The sequence below is a fragment of the Camarhynchus parvulus genome, chromosome 1A (genome assembly GCF_901933205.1).
Source record: "Camarhynchus parvulus chromosome 1A, STF_HiC, whole genome shotgun sequence".
Lineage (NCBI taxonomy): Eukaryota > Metazoa > Chordata > Aves > Passeriformes > Thraupidae > Camarhynchus > Camarhynchus parvulus.
This window is the reverse complement of record NC_044586.1, coordinates 4,456,556-4,478,731: the sequence shown is the minus strand read 5'-3', so window position 1 is coordinate 4,478,731 and position 22,176 is coordinate 4,456,556. Positions and strand designations below refer to the sequence as shown.

At 43.8% G+C, this 22,176-nt stretch overlaps 1 protein-coding gene across 2 annotated transcripts in view; it reads left to right on the top strand.

Annotated features, from left to right (window-relative positions):
* BCL2L13 (BCL2 like 13) overlaps positions 1 to 22,111 on the top strand; it is a 38,033-nt gene extending 15,922 nt beyond the window's left edge. For both annotated transcript variants that reach the window (XM_030959601.1, XM_030959600.1), the window contains 3 exons: positions 1,552 to 1,621; positions 5,690 to 5,833; positions 14,953 to 22,111. In XM_030959601.1, coding sequence (XP_030815461.1) covers positions 1,552 to 1,621; positions 5,690 to 5,833; positions 14,953 to 15,759 — 1,021 coding nt within the window. In that variant the 3' untranslated portion in view covers positions 15,760 to 22,111. The remainder of the gene's footprint in view (positions 1 to 1,551; positions 1,622 to 5,689; positions 5,834 to 14,952) is intronic.
* The last annotated feature ends 65 nt before the right edge of the window (positions 22,112 to 22,176 follow it).

The window sequence follows — 22,176 nt, the reverse complement described above, 5'->3', positions numbered from 1 at the left end:
ATGGTAGTTACAGACCTTGTGACCACCCTTCAGGTGCACATCTGAAGCAGATGTGGGACTCTGGGCTAACCTTGGTGCCTTAACAGCTGTCCTGCCAGTTTAAGCTTATTGTGTAAATAGCACATTGCAGTTGGCATGCTAATACCTTAATTAATGTCTTTGCAAATTGGTACAATTGTTGTGGTTGCTTGGTTTTCTGTTACAAATTACGAGCCTGAAATTTAATGGAGCTACATGAACTACTTGAGGCTTTTCTGAGTGACCTCCAAAATGTGTTGGTAGAGAGCTGGACTTGGAAGGTGCTGCTTTAGAAGAGTTGCATAAATGCAGCCATGCATTTAAATGATTCTAGTTTGTTGATATTCTGATGTTCTAGGCCTTCTGTGTTTTCTATAGGAAAATATTAGCTTTCTAAATAATTTTTTGTTTATGCATGTACATACGTAAAGTCAGAAATGCCTGTGAAACTGTGTTGCCTTTTTCTAAGGCAAACTAGAGTTACTGTTTAATCTCTTGATAATATCCTTCCTGCAGCTGTTCAGGCTCTGCTCATCCCACTGATTGATTTAGATTTGGTTTCAAAGAATTAATATGCCAAGGAAGTCAAGAGAATCCCCTTAAAATGACAAACACAAATTATGTTTTCCCCACTGTGCTTTAACTCAGTTCTTTTCCCCCTGTTGCTAGAGTAGCACTATTTGATGCAATACTTATTAATTTGGCTTTTATTTTCCTGCCCTCTGATATGCATACAAACAAGTGTTGGGGTACAGTAAGCTGTTAGATCACGACAGGTTCCTGGAGTTCAAGAAGCAGGTTTCTGTCCAGTGCCAGTTACCACTATTTCCATTAAACTGAAGTCTGAACTCACCTTTTGTAATGATCTGGGCTGACAGTTGCTTTTGAAGCAGTGCATCTTCTGCTGTCACTTGGCAGAAAGCCTTTGCTGTTATTGACTCTTAGATGCCAAATGATCTTGGAGAAGAGTACGGAAGAGAGGAATTCCATCATCCCAATTCAGAGAAGTGGAGATATGATAAATCTAGAGTAGAGGTATCTACTGAAGTATGAAGGAGTTTTGTGATCAAAAGTGCTGTGTCTTGCAAATAAAGGTTTCAACTCTGACATGTCAATATAGTCAAACAGTCTGTATTAGTCCATAGCATTTTACTCTGCATTGGCTCAGGTATGAATTTCTTAGCGGAATTTTCTGTCCTTAAAATCTTAGATTATAAAAAAATCATATGCAAGAGCTTAGAAATTTTCTAGCATATCAGAGAACCTACTTATCTAATGTCTTTTAAGTTGTAGAGTATCAAATTATTAGGAAATTCACCAGTTATATCAAAGTGTGTAAGTGGGAAAAAGGTGATGCCTTCCTGACCCTGTCTGGTGCTGGTGTTTTATGTCCTGAACCACAAGACTTGTTAGCACTTGAAAATGACTTGCTGTAATACATGTGCAAATATTTTGTTCTCTGGAGACTGAGAACTTTTATTCATGTTCTTTTGTTTCCTTTTATAACTTTCAGTGTTGGTTTAACTTCTGCAGGCCAGTGACATATCAGGAGTATCGGGAGCGCACACAGGAGGCATCTGCTCATGCCAGTGGGTGGAACAAGGTACCAGACCAGTCACTTGCACTTGGATGTGTCCTTGGATATGTCTTGTGTCTCCTTGATGTCCATATTGTTTGTACTAGCTGCAGTTGGGCTTCACAGAGGGCCAGAAATAGAAAGAACTTGGTTTTAGTATGAAATAAATGGAAATTAAAATTGACAGTATCTTCATGATATTTAAATTGTTCAGAAAATGTAGGGATGGTGTTCCTACCTGATTTCAAGAGTAGTTATCTCAAATGATGGGAATCTTCTTTTTTAAACAAAATGCAAATCGTTAAATGAATTATCTTAAATTATTTTTCATGTAGAATGAGTAGATTATTCTTCCCAGATTCATCTTTCACTAATCATTCAAATTCATCACCGTAATCATTCTCTGATGGCTTCATTGGGCATCAAAAAAGAATGAAAGAATGAAGTAACTACTTGCAAATGTAGTCACAATTTGAGTGTTAAAATGTAGTCTTAAATTTAAAATAGAACAAGAAATCTTTCCCCCTCACCTTTACATTTTTTTTCCAGAAAAACTTTTTCCTGACTAGATTTCCCTGCTTACTTCAGACACTTTCATCTAACCAAGGGTGTGGGCCCTTGTACAGCAGTTTAATAAACATTGCATGACAAGTTACTGCCCATGGCTCCAGCAATTATCATTGCTTTATGTGTGTGCTCTTTCAATTTGTCATCTTGTGATTCGCAGGATTTTGATTTAAACAACCATGAAATCTGATTATCAAGAAGGTGGCTTAAGCTAGCACATTTCACTTTTCAGCTGGTGAAAGCTAAAGCCAAGCACAAAACCAGGCATTGTGGCTCAGCTGGCAAGGGAGGAGGTGCACGGGGCTTCTCAGGTCAATGTGCTTTGGGTCCCCAGCTCCCGAAGATGGATGAATCCTCCTGGCTGGATGAGTGGGCTGCATTTGGGGCTTTCTGATCCAGCCTCCATTGCTGCTGCATTCCTGCTGCATTCCTGCAGCCCCGGGGGCTCAGGATTTCAGTCCCCATCAGCTGTGGTGGAGAGCATCATCCAGAACATCTCTGTCATCAGCTCTGCTTGCCTGTAACATTTGCTGCTGCAAAACACACAGTCCATATGAAAATGCCATAAAAGCAAACCACAGGGGAAGTTTTGTACCCCAGCACAGCATCTGTTTGTATTGTTTTCCTGGTAGCTTGGAGCTTCAGGAATGCCCAGCAGTTCCTTCAATAATCCTTGTTTTGAGGAGATGAAGTACATTTGTGTTGGTTTCATTTCCTTTTAATTTCCTTTATCATCTTAATCAGAATTGTGTTTTGTAACAGAAGAAATCTAGATACCTTTCCTGCCATCTCAGTTCAGCTTAATTTTTACTCTGAAGAAGCTGTTAGAAAAACATGTTCATGTCGAACTCTGGAAAGGACAAGGGTCTTCATCTTCTATTTGAAAGAAGTCTCTCATTAAAAAAAAACAAACAACAAAACAAAACAAATTCCAAACCACCTCAGACAGGGCAATTTGAATTTCTATAATAAAATGAACATAATTTTTTTTAAATACTGCACTGCTGAGTTTTTATGCTTTTTTCTTAAAACTGAATATTATACACATATATCCAGAATGCATAATCCTAGTGTTGTGCATCATCTGAAAGGATAACAGATACTGGTATTGAGAGCCAGTTGAACTGGTGAGTAGGGTAGCAGTCATCTTAGTGTCCCATTCTTACTGATTAATGGGGGCAAAGAATAGTGCAACAAAAATATAAGAAATAATCATGTCAAATATTTTGAGATCCCTGTGTTCATGCTGCTGTAGAGTTATGTGGGTGTGCCCAAAGCCTCTGAAAGATCCCTAGCTTTGAGCTTGAGTTTTTTTGATTCCTCTTGACTCCTCATCTTGGCCTGTTCCTTGTATCTGTGCACTGTGATCTTGCATCTCTTCTGCCTCTGAGTTGAGGTTAATTGTAAGAACCTCAAAAACCCCAACACTTTTAAAATTCAAACACTTTTAAACTTCTAGCACCATGACACATCCCTGGTGAAGTGTTAACAAGTATCAGTGTTAACTGTTCAGCACAGATCAACACTACTATAACCTTGTTGTAGGAAGTCAGCTGAGACTCCATGTTCTTCATGCAGGAAAAGCCAATTCTTTATTCACACGACTCATTTTATACAGTTTTTACAGGCCTTGTGTGCAATTTTAATTGGTTAATAGCTTTCTTGCCAATTACTCTATTGGTTAGTAAGAGATATTTTAGTTGTCTGTCAAATATCTCTATTCTTGAATTGTTTACATATTTTCTTCACTGATTCTCATGGGACAGATTTAGTGTTTATGCAGGTGCTAGTTGTTTTTCTCCCCTGGAATTGGTTGTTGTGTTAACAAACTACTCATACCAAGATTGTTTTTGCATGGGAACTTGCAAAGTACTTATCTGCACTTAGAAGAAGTGACAGGCCAGCTATTAATTTAGCAAAGCAGGCCTGATCTTATGAGGCCTGCTCTGCTAAATTCTTTCATAATATATTCTAAATATAAAAAATAAATAAATTCTAAATTCTTTTATAAATTTATTTCATAATTTCTCTACCTGTCTGTGACATAACCTGCTCTGCTATATTCTTTTATAATATATTCTAAATACAATAAATAATAAATATATTCTAAATTCTTTTATAAATTCTTTTATACATTTTCTTTTATAATTTCTCTATCTGTCTGTGACATAACCTGTCTGCCACAGTCTTGGGCTCCTTTGTTAATCAGCTGGAACATCTTAGATTTATCAGATTATGGGCGTTTTTAGGTCCTGTCTGGTTTTAGTAGTCAGTCTCAGTGTGATGCCACCATGAATTTAGTACAAATCTCAATTTCAGCTTACTTTGCCTATTCATCTTCCTCCACCTTTGCACACTAATGTGTGATTTCTGGTAATAGCAGTGCAGGATATTTACAGAAAAGAAAACCAGGTTGATGGGGGAAGAGACTGGAGAGGGAAGGAGGCATTAGGAGTTGAGTATGAGCAGTAGCAGAGCCTTCATCTCCCTTGTGCAGCTGGGAAACAGCATTCCAGTCTGCACGGTGAATAGATGTGCAGTGCAGTTGCCTCAATTAAAATTCAGTAAAACAAATATTTTTCTCCTGTGTCATAATAAAGCTTTTTCAGATGCTAATGACTTCAGTTCATGCCAGCTTCCCGACCTTGGCGAGGTGCTGCATATGAACGAAGCCCAGAGGGCCACTTGCATGCTCTGTGAGAATAAATTTAGAGTTTAAAAGTTCAACTGCATGTTGTTTAGGTAAACAAAAACATAATGTCAGAAGGAAGTGTCTAGAACTGTATAAAGTGAAGGAGGTGGATTCACAGTCTTGCATCTTCCAGAGCAGTTTTAGGTTAAGGCTGAGCATTCAGTTTAAAGGTTTCTAAAGAGGAATGGGAGTAGGAAATGAGGGAGGAAGATCTCTCTGTGTTAAATTTGGTATCAGAGGGAGAGTTTGACATGGAAAGGGCTTTGAGTTTATCATTTTAAACATGTTTGTAATGCTCTACTGCTGGGTGGAGGTGTTTGTTTCTGTCCTGCCTCAAAGCTAAGTGTGAACTTCTAAAGAGACCGTCTAGTGCAGTGTCCCTGTTCAAGAATGTGTATGAGTTTGCTCTTTGCATGTGGATGCATATCCCTTGAAGCTGTTTATGATGTTGTGTCTTTCCACCTCTGGGGTAGCAAGTTCTGGACCTCTTCTGCTTCTCTGCCTGAACCCTGTGCTGGGAAAAAAGTGGGGCTTAAGAAAACACTGCAGTGGTGTTCTGTGAAATTCTGTTAGATTAATTCTACATGTGAAATTCTCTTAGTCTAACTCAATTAGACTGTGGGTTTTTGCTTAGCAGATTAAGTGCTTCCTTTTTAGTGCATTTTATTGTGCATTGTCTTCTCAGAAATGAAGTGTATAGTCCCTGGTGCATTTGGACTTGAAGACTCAGACCTTTTCTGTGGACACATGAATTCTGTTCTAGCTGCAAAGTAGTATTGGTAATGCTTTCTGTATTTATTTATTCACACTCTTTTTTTTTTCTTTTTTTTTTTAAGGTCTTGGTGCCCCTGGTTCTGTTACAACAATTTCTGATGGAGCTGACCAGAAGGGGCCAGGAACCACTGAGTGCCCTTGTGAACTTTGGGGTGACATATCTAGAAGATTATTCTGCAGATTATATCATTGAACAAGGAGGATGGGTAAGAAGACCTCATTTCTAAGTGTGATCTTAGTAGGAGTGAAAGCAAAGAGGGGTTGCTAGAAGTAAGCAGATGCAAGGAGGAATGACTCAGAAAAAGAAATTTAAAAAATGATCAGGAGGTCAGGACCAGAAAGGGATCTTGGGCAGTCATCTCTTTCTTTTCTCTGCCCCAAGGCAGAACTGACTTTCAGCCATTCATTTCTGATGCTGATATTAAAGACCTGAGTGATTGGACTCCACAATTTCCCCAGGCAGTCTGTTCCAGTTCTTTGCACGGTTTGTTGGATTGCTGTTGAAATTGAAGAGGTGCTCAGGTGTCAGATAACAATTAATTTTCATACAGTGTGTGTTAAGGTGCTAATTTGTTGCAGTATGGTGAGCTTTGTGCTGCCCTTTTAATATACATGGAGCATTGCATTTGGAAGCAGAAACCTGTAACAAGAGGTTATATGCCCAAAAACTCCTCTTTTTAATGGTATTTTCATCCTCTGGTGACTGCTGGAAAAGGTATTTGGGTTTTTTCCTCCTCTTAAGTTTCAGAGAGTTTCTTAGCAGATAGGTAATTGGGGAGCACTTCATACAGAAATGTCAATAGGTATTAATTAATTTTTATAATAAGTGATAAGATAGCTAATGCATATTAGAGTTTATAGCTGTAGAGGAACATGCATAGAATAAGCAATCAGGATTTCTTTGTGCTGCATTTTTCCTTGTAGAAATCTTTAATTCATGGTGAGCAGTGTTCCTGAGTCATGGCATGCTGAGAAAGTTTCATTTAAAAATGTTTCAGAAAGGCAGCTCACAGCTGATGAGCTGGGTCTTGAAGGCTGAGCCTAAGATTACTGTGTTTGGGAAGAATGCCAGATTTGAATGGAATTAATCTGGGATTTGTGAAATGGCTCCTGCAAGCTGATTTATTCTAAAAAGAAAAGCTGTTCAGGAAAACCCAGTGATAAAAAAGTACTCGCAGGAAAAATCTCTTTCAGAAGCTTCTTGTATTTCAAGAGTTTACCTGAGGGGTTTTTTGGAAGAGTAGCTTGTTCCAGAATTTCTGCCCATCTGCACCTTCTTTACCTGTTCTCTTCCTGGCAGTTGTGGAGAGCCTCTCAAGGCCCGTGGGAGGGATTGTTTGTCTCTAATGGACAGAAGCACTAACAGCACACAGCCAAATGACCTTGGGTCGTTTGATAAATGCACTCATATCTCAAAAGTATTTTCATCCCAGGGCAGGCCCTTACTTGCAGCTTTTACACAGATCAATGTTAGTACTTCTGTGCTTTTCTGCCTTGTTTTTTGACCTCCAGAAGGGCTGTGCTGTGTTCTCCAGCCCATTTTTGAGGCCTGCTGTAAACACACTTCACAGAGCTCAAAGCTTCTGAAAACAAGCAGCTTTCCAGCACAGCTGTGCTTGGTGTCTGGCTGGCTGTGCAGGGATGGACAGATCTGGGAGGGGGTGTCCAGTGAGCTCCCAGCCTGTCTGTGCACATCCAGCCAGGCAGAAAATCAGACTGACACAGGCAGGGCAGCAAACAAGGCAGAGCTATTTTTGAAACAGCACAAGAGGCGAGGAAAGAGACTAGGTGATGAAAATCCTTTCCAGATGAATTAATGTTGCTGCACTAATCTTTGTGAGTTGCTCTGGGCGTGGGCTTGGGGACCCACTGGACATGTGGCTTTTTGTGGAGGAAGGGGAATATATGGTTATATTTTATTTTTTCCTCCCTGTAAGGAAAAGGTTCATTTTCAGCCTGTGGTGTATTTCTGCGTTTGTTCCTAGTCTATGGGATGGCAGTGCTAGGAGCAGGGCATGGGGCCAGGATGGGAGGGGTTGTGTTCTGAGAAGGGCCAGGAAGAGCCTGGCAGGCTGGTAGCCACAGGGAAGTGTTGGAGTGTTTGCATTTTTTAAGATAAGCATCTGCCATGGGGGCTCTGTGTGCTGGATCAAGTTGACAGTAATTTGCTTGAGCCATAAGGGCAATGTGTAAACCTGGGAGTCTCCAGTGACTCATGTTGCTGTGACAGTAAGAGGTTCCATTTTTGTGTTATTTTGGAGCTATATGAAGTTAGGTCTTTCCTGCAGCAGCTAAGAGCTTGCTTAAAAGTGAGAAGCAAGAATAGCCTGTCTGGTTTTCTGTGGATCTGGAGCAGAGGAGAGCTTCACAGGAGCCACCTTTTCAGGGGCAGACCTGAAAAGCTCTGTAGTGTCTCTGGTGCTGTCTCATCCCCTGGCACCATATGGGATCTTCCTCAGTTTTTGGATTGAAGTCAGCCTTTGCCAGGAGGGGAGTAGCCAGTCAAAGGTAAGGGGTCAGCTGAGCCCTTCCTGTGCCTCACTGCAGATCTGTGGAGTCAGAATCCCACGGGGCTGTGTCATCCATTTGCTGCATCATCCTCTGCAGCCACAGTGCAGCTGGAAGAGCTCCCAGGGTTCTGCATGTGTGCAAGACTTGGGGCTCTCCTGTGAGCTCAGGAGGCTTCTGGGTCCAGGAAAGCATCTGACTGAGGATGGTGCACAGCTAACCAGAAGCAAAATTTCCAGCTCAAGGGAATAAAGGTTTACAAACTGGGTAGCTGTGCAGCAGGTTTCAAGAAATTGGCGTGGCTTCTGGGAAATGAGAAATTTGATATCCTGGAGGATGAGAAGTTGCTTTTTTATTTTCCATGCCAGTCCCACAGAGATATGGTGCTGAGATGGTGTGTTGAAACAATGAGTGTTCCCCTCCCATTCTCCCTTCAGGTGCTAAAATTGTAATTTAGCTAACTTTTGATGACAGTGTGGGACTGGAATCTGCTGGATTGGTGAGGGAATGGCTGGCATAGTTTTATGTTCCCTCTTTTACTAATTGCTCTGATGGGTTTGGCTGCAACTCTTGCATTTACCTGTTTGACTCTTGTAAGTTTTAGCATGACCTCTCTTTTGGAGCAAAAAGCATGCTGGGCATTCCACGTTCTTTAAACAGATACATGGAGGACACACATTTCTTCCTCCTGACTAGTGGGTCCACTGGTCCTACTCAGACCTCCTTCTTTTACCATGTTGAGCCATTGCAGAACAATACGCAGCTAGATTTCCAAGTGGCTTTGTTCTTTCCTTTCCTTTCCCAAAAGCAGTCAGGGCTCTACAGACACACAGTGTGTAGAGCATGCTCTCCCCTCCCCTTTCCTCTTTTCCCCACCCCTTTTCTCTTCTCCCCTCCCCTTTCTCCTCTCCCCTCCCTTCTCTCCTCCTACCTCCCCTGCCTTTTTGCTCTCTCTGACTCCTCCAGGGCTGAATGCTGCTGCATCAGAAGCAATTCTTGGTCTCCTGGAAAAGTGCACAGTAAGACCAGTCTGTTGGTAAGGATTTTTTTTTCCCTCTTCCTTTCCCATCCCTTCCCAAATAATTTATTTCTTCTCAAGTTCTGCAGATCCTGTTTTCCATGGTTAGATTTCATCTTTTTAGAAATATCTGGGAGTGTCTATAAGGAGGAAAGATTGTAAGTTCTCGGAAGCTAGCTGCCTTTTTTTTCTCTGTGGTTCCCATTCCTGTTACCAGCCCCTCTGCTTTCCCCTTGTTTGAACCTGTTTATCAGAGTGCAGTTAGTAAAACCTTTTTTCTCAGTACAAACCTGGGAGTTATATTGTGACCTGTGGCAGAAATTGTCTCTACCTTCCCAGGGATCTTGTCTCATGGAGTTCAGACCTGGATTTGCATTTAACTAGTGAAGTGCCCATGTTGAAGGGAATAAAAGTAAATTTGCTTGAAATTTTTGTAGTGTTTACATTTTCCTATCTCAGCCTTAGAGGAGCTGTTTTCTCTGTGTCTCCAGTGTTTTGTCTTGGGCTTTGCAGCTGGTCTGGTTGTTTTCTTTGCTGCTGATGATTGAATAATGCACATATTAGAGAGTGTTGACAATCAGGAGGAGAAAGAGAGTAAAGAGGCAATTGTCATCCTAGGGAGGTGAGGTAGTTTGTGCTTCACAAGATGAAAATCTGCAGCAGCCCAGGTGTCTGCCCTGGGAATGACAATGCAGAAATAGAGAGATGTGCCCTGCTGGAGGAGGAGAAGTAAGTTTAATGTGGCAGAGATGCAAGAAAAGGCAGTCTAGTTAGAGGAGTCCTAGAATGGAGTTTTCCTTTCAAAATAATTCTGCTTTATGCTTGTGTCATGGAAAACTGCAGCGAATTGTCCCTTTTTATTTATATGTAACTTCTTTGGTACAGTAATAGATTTTTTAAATTTTTAGGCACTGTGGCTGAAGAAGAACATTAAATAGTAAAGGAGCAACTGGATCTCCTTTCTCTTTTCCCTTCCAACAACTTCAAATCTGAAGAAGTGGTCTAGAAATAACTGAATTTACCTCATTTTAAACCATAAGACTGAAACCTAAAGGGTGTTGCTTTGATGCTGGCTTTCTGCAGGTTGTAGGGGTTATGTTGGAAGGCAGGGATGGAAGAGGATCATTTCTGCATTCCTTGAAGGGAATGAGAGCAGCGGCTGCAATATCAGAGTGCGTTGATGTGGTTCTCTTGACCTTCTTTTCCTTTTTTTTCCTTAATAAAAAGTGCAATCCTATTTGTAAGAACTCTGCTCTCTTCTTCTTGGCTCCACCTGTCTTGACAGTTTCAGAGGGATGAGCAGAGGCACAGTAAGCGCCTGAGGGCTTTTTGGGACTTCTTTATATTTTAAAATGATTTGTTCTGGATCTGAGTGTTGTCAGAAGCTGCTTTATAATCCATTTCTCTGAAGGATTAGCTGGGTGATACTGTCAGATCTGACTTCCACGAGGGTCTGAAAAGGTTTGGTATAACTGGGCTGGGCATGGAAACAGGAGCACATGGAGCCACAGCCTGGGCACACCCAGGTGGGAGTGAAGCCATTCCTGGGCACAGGCACCCCTGCTCCAGCACACAGCTACAGATCATACAACAAACACATTTCTGGCTTGTTGTTGTGGGAAGTTTGCTTATTTCCCCGTGGGAGATGTCTTAGGATCCCTGGACATAGGCCAGTTCTTGCCTCTTGTTTTTCAGACTGGATATTAAGCACAAATCCATTTGATTTGTTCCCAGTGCTCGTTGCTGTGACACTGTTGGTGTGGGGAAGGCGGCCACAGAACCATAGAGTGTCCTGAGTTGGAAGGGACCTCCAAGGATCCCTGAGTCCAAGCCCTGAACCACACTGTGTGCATGAGAACACTGTCCAAGCACCTCTGGAATTTCATTTCTCTCTGGGATAGGTTATGTTACAAGATAGTCAGTGCCCTCACCTAAGAAACTTCCTAGCTGAGTTGAGTGTTTGAAATTTTTACCATAGCCAAGATTGCTCTCCTGGGACTGTGTTCTGCAAGCATTTCCTCTTGAGCCTCAGGATACTCTTTTTCTCAGGGATTTTATGTGGCTCTGTCTAGTTTTATGTTGAGGGGTTGAAGCTCAGGGAACATGGAGGTTTTTTCCTCTGGTGGCTCTCTCTGACCTGTACAGAATTTTTGCCTGTGTTGGACAAAATCAGGATCTGGGGGTACAGGTGGCTTGCTGGCTGTATATTTTTCAGGTGGGGTTTTTCGTCTTCGGAAATGAGTTTTGTGTGAGTTGCCTATCCATATCCATCCTTGTTTCTACTTTAGGAACTGAACCAGAGAGACCAGTTGAGCTTTTAAGAACACTTAAAACCAAACCCTAGAAGAAGCTTCAACAGCAGTTAGGCACAGCTCTTTTGCATTTTCCTGGTCTTTGGAATTTACAGGGCAGGACATTCAAAGTCTGCTCTGTTGGACACCTTAATGGGGATCTCTTCTGTTCTAATCTCATCTCTATTATAGATGCAATGTGTGTTACTACTCCTACTATTTTTGTAGAGAAAAAAGTTGCTTTTACCTTTGAGACATTCAGAATCTTGATTTGAGTATCTCTTGGCACCAGCAGCAGCTTTACATAAATCGTACTGAAATGATTGTTTTGTTAAATAAGGATTTTTTTTCCTTATGTGTAGTTAAAGGTTTTCCTCTTTAGTAAATACATACTATAGGTAATGAGCCTGTTTGTTTGTATACACTTAATAATAGACATATTGGAAAACTATGAAAGGTAATATAGACAATATAAGAGTCAGTTTCTATGTTTTGGGGGAGTTTTTGTTATGTTTGCTGTCTTTAAATCGTAATTGAAAGTTAACAGCTGTTTTTAAGTAACAGTTCTGTACTATATTATTGTAGGAGCTTTCAGACCTTTTTTTTTCATTGTTTTGTTACCATCTTGCTGCTGTCCAGTGTGGCTCACCCTGTAGCATACTGGCTGTAGCCTCTCCTGAGGGCAGGTGTGCCACATTTGTTAACAGTGCTTCCTGTCACTTGTAGAGGCATTGTGGAGCATTCCTGGGTCAAACCCCATAGGCTGAGGACAGTGATTGATTTCTGTAGCTGATCTTTTCCCCACGACTGCCTCATGGGATGTGGCCTTTCTTGCTGTGTGCTAACCAAGCAGGGAAATGTGCAGTTCTCTGTCTCCTAAGGTGTGCCAAATCTTCCCTCAAGTGGCAGTGGTTGGGATCAGGAGAGGCAGGCACTGCAGTGAGAGACTCCAGCTTCTCTACCATGCCTGATGTAGTTCTCTAAATGTGCTGGATGAGGAAAAGCACTCCCAAGTTTGCAAGTTTCCAACCACAAATATGAAAAAGAGCAACCCTGATGTTTCTGGTTTGAAGCAGTATACTGTCTATTTACAATAAACAAAGCAGATAAAGAAATGCTTACATACATTCCTTACTTACTATTAAATCTAAAGTGTAGGGCTTACATAAGGCCTCCTCAGGTTATTAAAAATCCTTCCACATGTTCCATCCTGTCCTGAAATAATCTGCCTGTTGGAGCTTTGCTTCTGGGTCACATCTGTAGATGAATCAAGAGAATTGTCCTAAATGTCATTCAGTTTTTATCGCAGCTGCTTTAAAAAAAAAAAAACCACCAAAGTGCAAACCTCAACTGAACCAGCACAAAATCCCAGCTTTATCCGCTTGACTTTACATATTAAATCTTAATTCAGCTCAAGAAATATTAATCCTGTATCCTAAATAATGCCTATTACTGTCTGGATTTTCAATTAAAGCTTCATAAGCTTTTAACGAAAAAGCGCTGGAATTTGCACTGTGTCAGCTCTGCCCCAGCCTTCCCAGCCAGGGAGATCTGTCTCTCCAAGCCTGGGGAGTTGTGGCCCTGAGGCACTGACACGGAAGGTAAATTGTCTGTAAAGACAGAAAGGAATCAGCCAGGCTGCATAAGGCTCTGATTTATAGGGAGCCAGCAGCTGGTAACTCTTTTGAGGTCAGCACAGTTTGCGTGAGAAAAGGAACAATAAAACTCTGGAGTCCCTTTGGCCCTCCTGTGAAGGCAGGCTGTGGTGTAGTGTTGCTACACTTACTAACAAGATATTTGAAATTAGGAGGATGGCCCGTGTTCCTTGTGTAACCATCCATTCATTTCCTTACCCTCTGCAAAGCAGTTTATCTTGTATGTTACCCTCTGGATGTGCCCAGATCTTGCCTGTATTTTGTGAGAAGCAAATCTCCAGTGTGAGTATGTATTTAGAAGTATCAGCATGGTTGTAATTTCAGGGCAGTCTCTGTCCCCACTGTCCCCACGACTACAGGTGGCTCCATTCTCCCCTCTGTGGGCTGCTGAGTCATGGCTCAAAGCCTCTTGGCTTTCACCAGTGCACAGTGTGTGACTTCAGGAGAATTCAGGCCATCTCAGTGTAGCCCTTGTTGGTGTGTTTTTTTTTTGCTACAATCACCAGAGCTCACAAATCCTCAGCAGCACAGTGTGGTTTTGGAGTATTCTTGTATATGCCTCATGCTGAGTGAGTCAGTGCATGTGTGCACTTCCACGGGAATGTTAAGAGCAGAGCTGCTATCAGTGGTGTGTGTCCCTGTTCTTTCTTCCAATGTCACACCACAGACATGGTCTAGTGTGTTGTGATGCAGTGTGGACAGGAGATAAATTCATTCTGATCTGTGGGAGTGGAGGGCTGAACAGAGAGGAGGATAGTACAGAGGTTCATGAGACTGCACGTTTTACCCCTAATTATTTTGTTGTTTAATTGCAGTTTTTCTAGGTCTGTATCACCTGTGGAAATAAAAAAATTACTTTGATTGTAGGTGTCTGTTAGTGGCCTATATTCCAGTGAAAGTATTTCCTACTTAACAACATCCAGGGCAAAACCTGCTGGTCAAAGGAGTGTACAATCTTTTCAGTGTCTCACGCTGTGCCAGTGAGGAGAGGCACAGGAGGCTGGGAGGGAGCATGGCCAGGGCAATTGGCCTGAACGGGCCAAAGGGATATTCCAGGCCATGGAACTAGAGCCCAGTACATGAACTGGGCTGATTGCAGGGAATCAGTATTTTAGACTTGCAATTTCTCTAGCTGAAACCATTGTCAAATTTTTAGGATGCCTACAGATTGTTCCTAGCTAAATAAAAGCAAGCAAACCTTGTCACCATCTCTGGGGGTCTGTGATTGGTTGTTTGTTTCAACTTCAGTTGTGTAGCCAAAGTTACGATGGCAGGTTTTGAAAGTGAACTTGTTGAAGAATACCTAAAATTGTAGTAAAATACTAGAATTATTGTAGATTCTAACTTGCTGGTACAAAGTAGAAATTCAGGCTTCACATAGCACTGGAAATGGGATAAAATTAATATAAGAGGAACGCTGTCAGATGAAAACAGACAAGCAATAGAGAGCACTTGCACAGAAAGGAGTGGGGAATGGTATTCAGCTGGGATCGTGTAGTTGCATTTCCTTTCTTTTTCTTTGTTCCATTGCAGTTTGGTTTCAGACTTCAGTTTGTCAGGTTAATAATGACCATGTGGTGTTTTTTGGTGATGTCATGGTGATAAAATCAGGGAAAGGAGGAGCTCCCAGCAAAGCTCATGTAAGGGGTTCCATTCTCTGGACACATCAGCTGGACCAGCTGGGTTCTGTAATCCCTACTGAAATGTAGGTCAGGCAGCTGCTGCTCCTGCAGATGCCCTCTCAACTTTCTTCCAGCTCACCAAGTTTCCAGGTGTCCTGTTATGTTCTGTCCCATATAGGAGGGAATGCTGAAGGAATCACTCACGTGTTGTGTCCTCCTTTTTGTTTGTAGGGAACAGTCTTCACTTTGGAATCCGAAGAGGAAGAGTATCCCGGGCTCATTGCAGAGGACAGCAATGACATCTACATCCTGACCAGTGACAACTCAGGGCAGGTGAGCCCCCCAGAGTCCCCCACGGTGACCACGTCGTGGCAGTCGGAGGGCCTGCCCGTCTCCCTGTCAGCCAGTCAGAGCTGGCACACAGAGAGCCTGCCAGTGTCCCTGGGACCTGAGTCCTGGCAGCAGGTGGCCATGGATCCTGAAGAGGTCAAAAGCCTGGACAGCAACGGAGGAGCTGAAGAGAGGAGTGAGAACAACTCTTCCAACTCTGACATTGTTCACGTGGAGAAGGAAGAGATACCAGAGGGGATTGAGGAAGCAGTGGTGCCAGCTGGTGCTGCAGAGACCATACAGGCAGCCTTTCCAGAAACCTCTGCTTCTTTACAGGAAATAAAACCTGAAATTGCTGCTGCTGAAAAAGCACATCCCTCTGCACTTCTGCGTACAAAACAGGAGGAAAAGGGAAAAGCAGCTGAAGAGCTTGTAGAACCTGAAATCCCCATGTTAAGTAAACCTGTCCCAAAGTTAGCCCCATCAGAAGAAAAGGCTGCACCAGAACCTGAGAAAATACTGCTTCCAGGGGAAAAAAAAGCGGGGAAAGAGGGCCATTTGGAAGAAATAGAAGAGAAGTCCTCAGCTGCAGAGGAGAAGCCTATCCTGTTGCCAGAAGGGAAATCTATACTGCTGTACGGCGGGGCTGCTGCGGTCGCTATATTGGCCGTGGCAGTCGGAGTAGCGCTGGCGCTTAGGAAAAAGTAACAGAGCTCTCTTGAGGAGGAGGGAGGAGAGAAGAGAGCACATCCAATTTTTGTAGTTGTGTTACCTAAAGGTTGAGCTGCCTGCTGTTTAATTGGACATTTGAGTAACTCAGTGGTGATGAGGTGAGGTTGTTCAATAAGCCTCCAGCTACGGACAATCATGTTTTTAGTAGAATTGGGGCGGGGACTGGTTTTTCGTGATTAAAGTACGGGGGTATTTTTAAAAAAAAAAACAAAAAAAATCTGCAAATTTAAGAACTTAAAGTGCAGGTGCTGAAGAAAGGGGTGCTCATACTCTAGGAACTGGAACAAAAAATCCCCAGGGGAAGGGGAGAGCCAGCTGCTGCCAGCCCCTGGAGATTTTGGCTTCTCAGATTGACCGCTATTGCAGCTGTGCTGTCTTGTCACTTCCCATTGTGCCCCCGAGCCCCTCCTAACAAACATTAGTCAACCTGAGTCCTGTAGCGAGAGGCTGGTGTCCCTTTTGTCTCAGCTTACTCTCAGGTACAGCACTGCTCCTCATAACCTTCCAGGTTCCTCCTAAGCCCCAGTGGGACAGTGCTTATTCTTACCTCTTGGCTCACACTGGTTTTGGCCCCTAACGTTTACTGGAGCCCCATCCTGTGAAGATGCTGCCTCTCTATAGCTGTATTATCTCTGAGCATCCTGGTGTTGCTGGGGCAGAGGTGCTGCCCAGGAGGGTGGGAGGGACACTGCTGTTTGCTGGTTTGAGAATCCATTTGCTCTGCTCCTGCCCAGCCCACTTTACTGCAAACCCTTCAGTTACCAGAGGTACAAAATTGATGCTGGACACGGTGCCCTTGGGATCACTACTCTCATATCTGGGGTATATTCAGCAAAAATACAGCAAACCCGTGTGGAAGCAAGGCCAGTGCCTCAAGTGCAATTCAGATATTAAATGCTCTGCTGTCCTGTGTCACGCTGCAGTCTGCATTGTCTTTCCCAAGTTAAGCACAGAGTGTATTTAGTCCTAACTTGGTCTTGCCTGTGACAGAATCCCAGATATATAAAGCAATGGATTCTAGTAACTGAGCAAAAGAGCATTAAACATCTCTATCTGCTTGTTCCTGACCTGGCCCGGAGTGCTGTTCAGTGCGACTTCTTCTGCAACTGTGAATCTGTAATTGCCTCAACTTACAGGTTCACAAATCATGAGCAATTAACTTTGGCAAAAAAAGGAAATCCCCCTTCCTGCAGTCACAACACTTGAGGTGTGTGTGGAGAAGCTTCTCGAGTATTGCCCTGCTCCTTAGTGGGATCCAGCTGCAAGTGTTCCTCTTTCAGCACATTTGTGTGTCTGTCCTTGTCCAGCTGCAGCTCCATGGGCAACACCTTGGGCTTCCCAGGCAGAACTGATGGATCTCTGAGGGTTGGTGCTGGCACTGTGGCTTAGACCAGATGGAGGCAGGTGAAAGGGAACTTGTGATAATGTAAAAAACAAAACATGAGCTTCTGGGGGAGTCTTCTCAAAGCACAAAGACAAGGTACTTTTATTTCAAAATAACCATATCCAGAGTACATCTCCTGATGAGCCTGTTTCTTAAGGGATCTCAGAATGAAGAGATCTTAGCATATTCTCTATTTTAGGATATTCTTGCTGCATTTTCCTATCCCAGGATGCTGGAAAGTTAGTCAGAATGTGTCAGATTCTGAGGAATTATTTTTGTGTAAGCTTTTGTGAAATGGATTTTCTAGAAAACTTACTGGATTTTGAACTGTGTGTGTGTGTGAAGTTGACTACTAAGAGGAAGGGTTGTGTGTATACTGCAGCTGTGGACTGAACTTGGAGCTCTGGAGTTCTGGACTGTACTGTTGATCACTGATTGCTTTTCTTCCATGTACAAAACATAGCAAGTTGGCCTTATCAGAAAAAAAAAACAAAACCCAAATCTTTTATCAATTGCAAAATGAAATTGACTTTTTTTTTTGCCATTTTCTGGTGTCCTGTTGGTACTCATTGCTGTGCTGTGTCCCAGCAGGGGTCATTGGGACCTTGTCATGCCACAGGGGCTCTCTGATGTCTGCCTTCCCACCAGGGCAGTTCCCCCTCCTAGCCCCTTGCAGGAGCTTCCCCCACGTGGAGGAGAGATATCTTCATCTCCGTCTGTCATGGACATGCAGGAACAGCTTTGCTTCATTTCACATGTCGTGTTTATCAGGGAGTGGTACAGTCTCTGAGGTGGCAAGGGCAGCTTTATTTATTGCTTGGTCAGTTGGGGCAGGGCTGCCCCTCTCTGTGCTTGGCTGAAGGCTTTGGGTTCCTCTCTGGGCACAAACTGTTCTTAACCTACATCCCCTCCTTTCTGAAGGCAGTGAACCTGCTTTTGGTACAGCCCCACCTCTAGGCACCCTGCAGGTTACTCTGAGGCAGAGATGGAGTCTGTGGACACTGGATAACTTGTGTACCAGGAGGGTGGAGCTGGTGTTACTTCATCTTCTCTGTGGATGGTGTGGTTTCAGTAGTAGTGTGGAGATGGGTAGAGGACAAACAATAAATCCAAACTGGCAAGGGAAGAAGTTAAAAACTTATTGCCACAAGGAGCCCAGTGGGGCATGAAATAAAAAGCATCCACGCACAGCAGTGAGATGGCAAGCAGTGGTAAGGAAAATAAATGACTGTGTCAGGCATTTTTGTGGTCAGGCAGAAGCTTTGAGTATCTGGTGTGTTGCTGCATTTCATGGAGCATCAGCTGCACTGTGTTTTGGTTGCTTGGTCCTTTCTTTATAATGTTCTTTTCCTTCTGGGGTCTTTTAGATTTGGCAAATCAGTGAGAATTTGAACTGACTAGATGTTCAGAAAATGTATTGTATGAGTCTCTTTCCTCTGGGAGCGCTCCACTAGTTAAAAAGGTCAGCTGTGGGGTAGAATTCTGCAGAGCTTGGCGTCCTGTGGTCAGAGCTGGGGCAGGCCTTGTGGTCACCAAAGGGAGGTAAGCTCAGATGGCAGTGCTCCTACAGACCTGAGTGAGAGGCTGCTCTGTTAAGAGGTGAGAATTAGAAAATGGAAGTTTTCTTCCCCCATCTTCAGGTATATTACAGTAACCTTAAACTGCAGGCTTCAGTTACCCTGAAAGGAGTGATGCAGCCTCTCCTTAGTGGATCTCTCTGAGCTGGCAGAGGGAAGGCAGGAGCTATACACTTGCAAAAGGGCATATAGAATTACTTTCACTTGTGTTGCTCATCCCCTTCTCAGAAGTGCCTCAATATCTGTCCTCTAGTGGCCTGTACTTTAACAAAATATCTACCTTAGACCCATTCTGTCTTCACTTTATCCTTAGCATACCCTAAAGCTGAGATGCTAAAACAGCAGAGGGCTGGATCTGTGAAAAAAGTGGGAAATACTTAGGGAACTGCAGTGGGCAGCATGCTCAATAAGGAACTGTCAAGGGAAAGGCTTTCAAGGTAAGGTGCAACTTAAATTCAGCTGTGCTTAATTCTAAGCTCTGCTTAGTTGGGCATTGTGGCTGGGAGCTGGGCAAGGACTTTCTTCAGCCGACAGTGCAGGAACAAGAGGCTGAGAGCAAAGACAGAATTCTGTGTTGCCCAAAAGCCCAAAGTGCAGATGCAGGGCCGTGTCCCAGCCAGTTGCAGCTCGTGTGCTGGGTGGAGCCTGGTGGGCTCCTGAGGCCCTTGAGCTGTGGGGCAAAGTCAGCACTACAGGAATCCATCCTTGCTGTTCGTGAAGGCTTCATTTTTCACTCTGGCTGTGCTCAGGCAGCTGCAGCTCAAGTGCCAGGTGGAAGCTGCAGTGCTGAGTGCTCCTACACAGGACAAGTTTGCTGCCAGAATCCCATTTCCTTCCTTCCCCCATAGCCCTTGATCACAGCTAGGCTAAAACTTTGGACTGGATTTTTAAACTAATCAATGCTTTCTAGTGGCCACAAATGAAAAGTTTAATTAGTACTAAGCAAGCAAGCTACTGAAGTTTGGTCTTCTGTCATTTTAATGATTGTAGAAGATAAAATAATCAGAGATTATAAAACTTCCCTATATTCAATGTCAGTTACAGGGTTATGGCAGTACTGGCAAAGCCCTAGTAAAGTAGATGTTGCTATTCTGGGAAAAACAAGAAATGCTTCTGGTTCTGCAGTCACTAAGCCAGAGCAAGTTCCTGTTACAGGGTTTCAGAATGTAATTACTAGAATATTTTGTTGTGAAATGGGGGACTGGGGTGGAGAGGTGCACATGGCTGGCCCAGGTGTGATGCCTACAGGCAGCAGAAAGCCCAAGCCTTCAGTAGAATGTCATATTTCGGGCTCTGTGTCTGCTCTTGTTGGAGCACAATGGAAGAAAGTGTTTCCCAGTGAAAAATTCCTGGTTAGTATATTTATTGATGATCTGGATGAGGAGATCAAGTTAACATTAGCAGATTTGCAGAGGACACCAAGTTGGGTGCAAGTGTGTGTCTGCTGGAGGGTAGGAGGCCTCTGGGAGGGACCTGCACAGGCTGGATCCATAAGCTGAGTTCAGAGATAGAAGTTCAACAAAACCAAGTGCCAGGTCCTACACTTTGGGCACAAACCCCTGCAGTGCTGCAGGCTGGGGACAGAGTGGCTGGACAGTGGCCAGGCAGGAAGGGACCTGGGTTATGACTGACAGCAGCTGAACATGAGCCAGAAGAGTGCCCAGGTGGCCAAGAAGGCCAATGGCCTGGATCAGGAAAGGTGTGGGCAGCAGGAGCAGGGCAGTGATTCTTCCCCTGTACTGGGCACGGTGAGGCTGCACCTCGAGTGCTGTGCCCAGTCCTGGGCCCCCCAGCTCAGGAGGGATGTTGAAGGGCAGCAAGGCTGGTGAGGGGTCTGGAACACAAGTCCTGCAAGGAGCAGCTGAGGGAGCTGGGAGTGCTCAGCCTGGAGAGGAGGAGGCTCAGGGGAGGCCTTGTCACTCCACAGGTACCTGAAAGGACGGAGGAGCCAGGTGGGATCAGGCTCTTCTCCAAGGCAACAGCAACAGGACGGGATGACACAGCCTTAAGCTGTGCCAGGGGAGGTTTAGTTTGGACATTGGGAAGAAGTTCTTCACAAAAGGGCGATTGAACATTGGAGTGGGCTGCAGGGAGCTGGTGGAGTCACTGTCCCTGGAGGTGATTGAAGAGGCTGGATGTGGCACTCAGTGCTATGGTCTGGTTGGCAAGGTGGTGTTTGGTCATGGATTGGAGTTGATCTCAAAGGTCTTTTCCAAACCTAGGTGATTCTGTGGAAGATGGAGGGGTGAGGCACAATATCTGCTCTACCTAATGAGGGCAAAAGCTTTGGCTTGGACTGCTTAATTTCAGAATGAGGAAGTTGCAAGAACAGTATTACTTTGACTTAATGGATGTACTTGTGCTTAAGAGTGCAAGCTCTGTATTGCCATAAGAAAAAGAAAGGAAGGGGGGTGTTTATAAAATTTAAGCTAGCACTACTTGACTCAGGTAGAGAAGCTCTCAGGCCCAGAGGGAGCAGGGAATTCAGGGCCAGGTCTAGGCAACAGAATTCAGTTTGTGTCTGGTACAGTGAAGGTACCTGACCAGGACTTGGCTTGGAAGGGGCAGTAGTGTTAAGTCCAGAGGAACCACAACACACGACTCAGCTCCACCTCCTTAAGTTAAATAATTTTATCTTTTTTTTTTTTCTACTTAGAGCTGACCTTCTCTCAGTCTCTTGGGTAGGCTGACTTGCTTCCTCCAAGCTAGAGGTCTGTGGTGATGCTGTAGAAGTGGGGGAACTCCCGTTGGCTTCTAGTGGAAGCTGCTTTTGATCTCCCTGCAGTATCTGCAGGGCAGGCTAAGGACACAATCAATGTGGACACAACAAACGGCAGAGGATGCATCTTACTGCTATACCTTTAGGGGCTTTGCCCTCAGTTTTAACTTGCAGGATAAGATTTTATTCAACTGTAAACCTAAAAACCCACTCAGACCAAAAGAATGCCACTTGATTTGTTAAGTAGTAAAGACTAATGGGACTGACTCTGAAGCTGCAGGTTAGGGGATCTCTTCTGCTGGGTGTAAGCAAATAGTGACAGACTTGCAGGGACTTTGGATTCTGTTCTCAAGAGGCCTGCCTGGGGGAAGAGACCCTGACTGGTCCTCAGGTCACCCGTTATCCCAGGAACTCGTCACACTGTTCCTTCCAATGTGCAAGTGCAGCCCTTTGGGGAAAACTGTCGAAAGCTTCTTGTGCCATTTGGTTAATAAAAGTGTTTCCACCTTGACAGGAAAGTTCTTTCCAGCTTCATTGTTCAATATTCAGTTCAAGTGAAGGGGTATGTACATTTTTCCCTCTGCTAATGGGACACTGCTGTAAGACCATGCCCCCAGGCTGCACTTTAATAAATGGTACAGTTTTCAAAAATAATGTGTAGACTACTTCTGTGCTTCCACTCTCCCCTTGTTTTAGTGCAGGCACCAGGAGAA